General features: G+C 32.3%; 1 protein-coding gene across 1 annotated transcript; it reads left to right on the forward strand.

Annotated features, from left to right (window-relative positions):
- The first annotated feature begins 6,266 nt into the window (after window positions 1–6,266).
- Window positions 6,267–7,443, forward strand: LOC114422596 (ethylene-responsive transcription factor ESR2-like). Its single transcript, XM_028389041.1, has one exon. It carries the CDS (start codon window positions 6,318–6,320, stop codon window positions 7,380–7,382), a length of 1,065 nt encoding a protein of 354 aa, XP_028244842.1. The 5' UTR covers window positions 6,267–6,317; the 3' UTR covers window positions 7,383–7,443.
- Window positions 7,444–7,917: the final 474 nt, after the last annotated feature.

The following is a 7,917-nucleotide window of genomic DNA, read 5'->3' on the forward strand; positions in this document are numbered from 1 at the left end:
TGTTAATTAAGAAAGATAGTTAATGTTATTTAATTTTTGTGATCTTATTTAAAAAGACAAACTTTTTTCCTATAGAATTTGATATCAAGAATAAAAAGAATTACTAAAACTAACATGATAATTAAGTGAAAGATATTTTTGAAACGATATAATTAAATAGGGTTAAGGTAGTTAAAATCTGAATGCAAAAATATTTTTTGTTTCTTATATTTAGGTCTAGATATAGTGTTACACAACTCAATAACTTTTAATTATATAATTTTAGCTCAAAATTCACGTTTGAATTAAAAGTTTTTTTTTCATATAGATCATATCTACCAAGCTTTATTTTGATAGAAAAAAATTACTTGATACCTTATTCATATAGATCAAAATTGGTGCAATGAATATTTTTTAAAATATATTAATATTAAAATATGAATCATTTGTATCCATGTTGGAGGCATCATCAATTTGATGGTTCATTTGTTGGGGATGAGGATAAACTTTGACATTATTTAGAAAACTGGATAGGTTGATTCAACCAATCCGACTAGAAATTGGTATGGCGATCAATCTAATACTAAAAAAAATTAGGATATTTCACAACCAATCAAATCAATTTAAATTTGGTGTTAGATTAGTGTAGAACTAGTTTGAATCAGTTTTTTTTAAAAAAAGTTATTTAGTTTTTTTTTTAATTTAATATATATATTAAGATAAATAAAAATTAATATTTAAATATTTCACATAAATATCAATTATGTTATCAACTATTATTAATTTTAATTTTATAAAACATATAATTTAATCATTTATATTAACTTATAATTTTTAGATTCTAATTTGTTATATTTTATAGTATTTTATTACTTAAAGTATTATATAATATTAAAAAATATAAAATTGGTTCAATCACATATTAAAACCTTTAACTAATGACTGGTTCGATTTTAAAAACATTAAACTTTAGGCATATTATCTATAGTAGGAATGGTAGTGATGGTGACACTACTCTTAACAAATATTGGGAACAGTAGTAGAAAGGGTCAGGGATAGTGTTACTTTCTGGGTAGAGAGCCAAACGTTGAGTATAAAAAGACATGACTAAAGAAGGTGACATGCCCTAGTATGCTTAGAAGTGCATCACAACATTATACTCCTAATGTCTGAAAGGGCTATGAGATATGAATGTTCCCCTTCCCGTGGAACATGCCCATTTACTAAAATTGTAACATCCCCAAAAGTAGGCCAATAGTGATAATAAATAAGTATGTTTTTATGCATTTTTATGAATACTCTATAGATTAATTTATGTTAGTTTTGTATTATAAAAGAATGACGGGTCAAAGTTAGAATAAATGAGGCACAATAAGGACTTAAAGCTTACTCAAGTTATAAAACCCTTTCCCCACCTCTCAATACACAAAACACATTCTTCAAAGAGAAGTGGATAGAATAGAAAATAGTAGTAGAACAAAGAAGGAAAGTTAGAGACCCACATGCCTACACCCACACTCTTGTTAGTTTTTGTTGTTTGATTTTAGGGTTTGAATCTTGAACCCTAACATTTGGGAACTTGGAATTTTCATAAATTTGAATGGTTTGTGGGTTGTATGATGTTGGTTTGATGATTAGAAAGAAGGGTCACTTTGGCTAAGCAAGTTGTGGTAAAATGAGAATGCATTCTAAAATATTTTTTATCTACAAATGTTAGTTTGTTAGAATATTAGTTTTGTAAGCAAAGGGGATCGAACCCCCAACATTTCTCCTTCCTCCCTTTTCCCATAACCATCCAACCCATCTTTTATCTTTGCATTTCAAAAAATTTAATTAGATGAGAAAAAATAAAACCCAATAATTTAATTAGCTAAGCAAGAACTATCCTCACTAAGGAAAAAAAGGGTCATAAAACAAGTCTAGGACCTTGTACTTAGTTGTTAAATGTCATCTAGGTGCGCTAAGTGACATGGTCTTGTTTGTTAAGCGAGAGAGTCTTGGAACAACATAACATGTGTAACTCATTATGTGTGTGTATGTGTGCTCGCGCGCGAGCTCAAACACATGAATGTTAAAGTGTCTCCATTGGAAAAGAATGAAACTAATCCTTTGGATTTCATTGGAGAAGACAAAAAAAAGTAAGAATGTAAAGCATGCGAAAGACTTAAGGAACCCTCTTTGGTGATAGGCAGGATTCCATAACTTTCCATCTTCAAAGAAGTGATAAATGACTCCTCGTATCATAGGAGAATATAAGTACAAGATCATGACATAAGTGTAAGGAGACGCTCTTTAAAATCTTAAGTGTCCCTAAAAGACCCACTTAAAAGTGGTTAAGAATCCAAATTGGGTTCTATTACTAAAGATGTTCTTAAGAATTAAAACTGTAAATAAGTCTAAATTATTTTTTGACAACATCTTAAATAAATATGTTACGTACTTAGAAAATGTAACTCTACTAATTAAGTAGAGTGCACGAGTTAACTCTCGAGCATAGTTATTAAACTCAACTTGGACTGGCCAAGTCGACCCATTGGCCTGAAAACCAAGCACCCAACCAATCTGAGTCACCTATTGAATGGTTACGCATATGACCCAGTCAACTCGACATGACCTAGCCTCAAACTAGTGACTTGACGATCTAGTTGACTCGCTAAATCATGCATTTTTTTTTATATTCTTATAGTTGAACCACATCACTTATATTAGAAAAAATCAATTCATACCTTTTACACTTGTGTTGTTTATAGACTTATATTTTTATACCAAGCATAGCCGCATTTTGAATTTTGAAATGATAAAATTATTATCATTTTTAATTTTCCCTTGACTAATTTTTGTGTGTATTGGATTATGTTTGTAACTCAACAAAAAAAAGTGAAAAACTCAAAAAAAATATGTTTATTATTTACAATAATGATTTATATTTTAAATCCTAACTAACTTTTTTATACATATTGAATTCTGAAAAAAAAAATATGTTGCAGGCTTAAAAATTTAAACAAGTTCATAATTATGTTTCTAAATATATTAAATTTTATTAAACTTAAATTTTAATTATACAAGTTTACATGTTGTGAAATTATTTAGATTTTTTTAATATAAACTAGATGATACGAATTAATTAATAACTAAATATATCTATCTTTAACTAAATGATTCAATGTATTGACCAAATTGATAACCCATCCAAATTTGATAAGATTCCACAAGAGATCAATTTTTTTATCCATTATATATTTCACTATAGGAAAAATTAATACATGGATTATGCTGAAAATAAACAGTAGTATAGTGTTTGAAAACTGACAAGTCTATTTTCTGTTCATGGGGAATGTGATGAAAGAGACCGTAGTCCTAATGGGATTAGTTGTAATGCAAAGATTAGTTAAGTACACTAGTAGCTAGAGATGATCAAGGCCAATTTTGATGGACGTGCGTGTGGACCTATCTAATCTCCAAAACTGGCATATATAGTCATATACTGTATATACGGATTTACCCTTAACCCTTCTATTTCAGCTTCCGTTCATCTTTTTCTCTGACTCAAAAGTACAACTACTACTAACAACCTATATATATTAGCCACTTTCTAGCTTCCAACAAGACCTAATCTCTCACCGTCTTAAACCAACCCCTATATAATCAGACAAGTCCATGTGATCTTTAAATCCTTGGTTTCCACCCTCGACATCATAAACAAAATGTATATAATCAAAATTAGCTGAAAAGGAAAACGATCAGTGGAAAGGAGTACCTAGGAAACCAAAGTGGGAGGAACAATTTCTGAGCGCCGCCAGTGTAATCATTCAAAATGATAATCACAAGGGACCAGAATCTCTCCAACTTCCCATATATTATTTCTACATTTTTTTTAATAAAAAAGCTAAAAGCAGCTTTATCAACCCTCCTGTGCCAGTAAATCTTGATTATTTATTACATGTTGGGTGGAGAAGTATGGATCCAAACCCTGAAAATAAATTTTTAATGTGCATTTGATCTTTATCAGTTTTATAGTAATTGCCAATCTCTCAAAAATACTCGTGGAGAATGCATAAAATAGAGCAAAGAAGGAAAATCTGAAAAGACCATAAAACCTATTGTGACTTGCAATCCAAATTCAATCATAACTTTACAAAAATAAATTTAATGTGCATTTGATCTTTATTAGTTTTATCGTAATTTCCTACTCCTTAAAAATTCTCATGGAGAATGCATAAAATAAAGTGAAAAGGAAAATCTGCAAAGATCCTAAAACCCTTTGTGACTTAATTCAATCCAAATTCAATCATAACTTTACACAGCTTTTAACTATTAAATAATGAAACTTTTCACAACCCAAAATCGGCAATGTTTCGTTGCCGTTTCTTTCTCCCACGATTGTATATATCCTTTCTTGCGTAGGTTATCTCTCGGAAATAGCCGAAAACAATTACTACTACTATCAGTCTTTCACGCGTTATAGCAAGCTGTCACAAGTCACAACAATAATCCTTCCATTAACACGTCCACAAGATTATAGAGATCGACCTGCAAAGATTAAGAATCAATTTTTCTTATGTTATAAAAGTTCTAATATAAAATTTATGATTAATATTAAAAAATATTATCATGTTATTGATTCACAATATTTCTTAATTTTATTGATAATATTCTCTGTCAAATTATCTAATTAATCACTTTTTAATATAATCTCCTCTTTTAATCATTTTTTTCATTCATAAATTCCAATTTAAAATCTTATTTAAAAAACCAAACTCAATAACACTTAATTAATATTAAGCTAATTCTATTCGATCAATTTTAAAAGAATGGACACCAAACCAAGTGACCAAACTAATGGAAATGGGTAAATTACATAAAGTTAAACTTATACTACTAATTTGACAAACTTATTCATTTTGTCTGGGCTTATGGGGATTATAACAATGTAAGTCTTAATTAATTTAATTAGACATGCTAGGGCACGTCATGAGGGACATCGAAAAGTCTTTTGTAGTCGTAGGAGCATATATAGCTGCCTGGTTTGTCTGGAGGCACACTCTGAAGAAGCATAAAGTTCATTGGGTATAAAGTTTGAAAAGTTAGATCCTAGAAAGCTAAGCTATGTATGCATGTTATATGTCCATGCCTGCTTCGTGGAACACTGTGGATGAAGGACAGACAGAAGAAATTATCATCATGCCATGCATGCACAGTGTGCAGGGTCGCTCATCGAACTTGTAGTGTACGTAAGTACTTTGGTATTGATCATTTGCCCTACCTATGATGGTATTTACCTCTAAACTTAAGGGAAAAATAAAAGCGACAATTAATCACCAATGAGACATAACCGCGTTACGTTACGTTACTTTATTTATTTTTTATACAAGTTATTTTATTTATTTTGCCTTGTTGGTTACACTTACACCATGTTAGGTTACGTTACTTAATTATTTAATTTCAGATGGATATACAGAAAATGGGAATTGATCGTCTCTCTGTTTTCAGATTTGTATATTATTTTATCGTTTGAAATTTTGTATTTATTTCATTTTAAAGGAATTAGTTTTCTTGGTATAATTTTTTTTACGATGAGTTTGTATCAAAATTGTATTTATTTAATATGTACGAACAAATAGTATAATTATTTTATAAGAACAGTTTTTTAATTTCTTAAAATCATACCTTTTTCATTAAAAATAAATATGCGTTACACTTCAATCAATTTTAACACAAACAAGATTGTTGCAATTAATATGTTTTCTCTTGTAATTCTGTACAAGTCAATAATTAGTTTTAAACCTTTATTATTAATTTTGTGACATTAGGGTTTAGATCGAATAGCAGAAGAAAAAACTTTTTTTTTACTGAATTTAAAGGCATTTTCTAAAGTCTTTAAACGAATAATTTAATATTGAACACAATGGCATTGGAAGTTTGTTGAGAAAGAAAAATATATTTTTAACAGATTCATAATTGTTTATTTTATCAAGTGATTTGTTGATATTTATTATCAGAAATTAAAATCTAGTACTAAGGGTATTTTTATAAATTTATAAATTTTTAATAAATTTAAATTCATAATAGTAAATGTTTTAGAAAAAGCGTACTTATGTCAGTTATGTGTTTAGCACTTCCTGCCAGTTAGCCCTCCTCTTATACTAATTAAAAATAAAAATATTTAAACTTTTATTTCGAAAATTCTACCATAACAAGTAGAAGTAGTCAATGGTCAACCTTTGTGTCAAAATATAAATAAAGCAACACATCGCACACGGTCTCATAATCAGTTCCAAGTTCCAACTTTGAGAAGTAGTAGTAAGAGCTTACCCTTCGCTTCTCATATTCTCTCTTCAATGGAAGAAGCACTCCGTCGTCTCAACGGAATGGGCCCCACTCAAGACCCCGACACAACCCTCTCCGACCACCACCCCAAGAAAAGCGCCACCACCAAGCGCGGGCTGCGCGATACCGCCAGCTCCGGCGGCACCATGCGCTATCGCGGCGTCCGACGCCGCCCCTGGGGCCGCTACGCTGCCGAGATCCGCGACCCGCAGTCGAAGGAACGGCGTTGGCTTGGCACCTTCGACACGGCGGAGGAGGCCGCCTTCGCATACGACTGCGCCGCCCGCGCCATGCGCGGCGCCAAGGCCCGCACCAACTTCTTATACCCCGACGCCGCCGACCCTAACCACCACCACCTCTTCCAACCCTACAACATCAACCCCAAACACTGCCATGTCACCAGGTTCGTCCCGAACCAAAATTTAAACGCTGACTTCTCCGCAAATTCCCACAACAACAACAATAACAACGTTTCTTCTTCTCTTAACATGGTTCTCTTTCGTGACTTTCTCAACTCTTCTTCTCACCACTTTCATAATAATAATAATAAGTCTTCTAGTTGTTATGTAAACTCTTCATCTTCTTCTTCTGCTGCAAATAACTGTCTCCAAGGTTGTTGCTTTACCAACCCTAATCTTGGAATGGAAGTTGCTGAAGCTATTAATGAAGAATCTGACTTTTTCCCAATAGAGTCTTCGGATTCTGGGTTGTTGGAGGAGATTGTCCACAAGTTCTTGCCAAAATCGAAGCCCAAGAAAGAAACTTTGTCTGTTCCTGAGTCACGTCCTCCTCAACAGAAATTTGAACTCAAGAATGTTTCTGCTGCAAGGGGTTGTGCTGATACTAGGACTAGGGTTCCGAAGGTTGAAGCTTTTGGTGCCCCTTATGATTCTTCTACCATGCAGCACCAATTTGAAGCCATTCATCATGGCTTCAACACCATGCAGGGCGTGTCTGTGGAGAGAAACAACCAGTTTTTGATGAACCATGTTGCTGCAGGATGCTCCAACCTGGAAGATTTTCTTCAGTATCCAGAGATTTTTAATTCCCTTGTAGCAAGGATGCAAAATGCTTAGCCTTTGTTAAATTATGTCTTATGGGTAGTTTAATTAGTTAACTAGCTATAGGAAGAAAAAAGAGAGATAAAAACATGTCAAGTTTGGTTTCAGGTGTTTTTATTTTAATCTATGTTAATTAGATGTGTGCTGTTGTTGATTGCATCCTCAGCTAACGTTAATTTGATCTCTTTTCAATGGGAATGTGGTTTCTTAAGGTTTTATGATTGATAGGAGGTTTAACTAGGTTTATGTGCCAAAACTCTATGTATTCTGGCCCCTACTCTATGGGGTTGGTAAGTACTTGAAATTATCGATAATCCTGAAATAGTTGACAGTGTTCTGTTTAAGCATGCGATGCGCCATTTTCAGTGCTTGTATATTTGTTTTCATTTTTTTTGTTTATGTTTGCATTAAATTTCTGTACTGGGAATTGAAGGGGTTTCGTGAGAACAACATACTCGGAGTAAAGTGAAATTCTTGTTTTCAATTGCACGATAATGATAGCAGCTTCTGCGTTGACCTTGGAACTAGAAAAGTTGGCGTCTGTTGTGTG

This window comes from Glycine soja, chromosome 8 (assembly GCF_004193775.1).
Source record: "Glycine soja cultivar W05 chromosome 8, ASM419377v2, whole genome shotgun sequence".
Lineage (NCBI taxonomy): Eukaryota > Viridiplantae > Streptophyta > Magnoliopsida > Fabales > Fabaceae > Glycine > Glycine soja.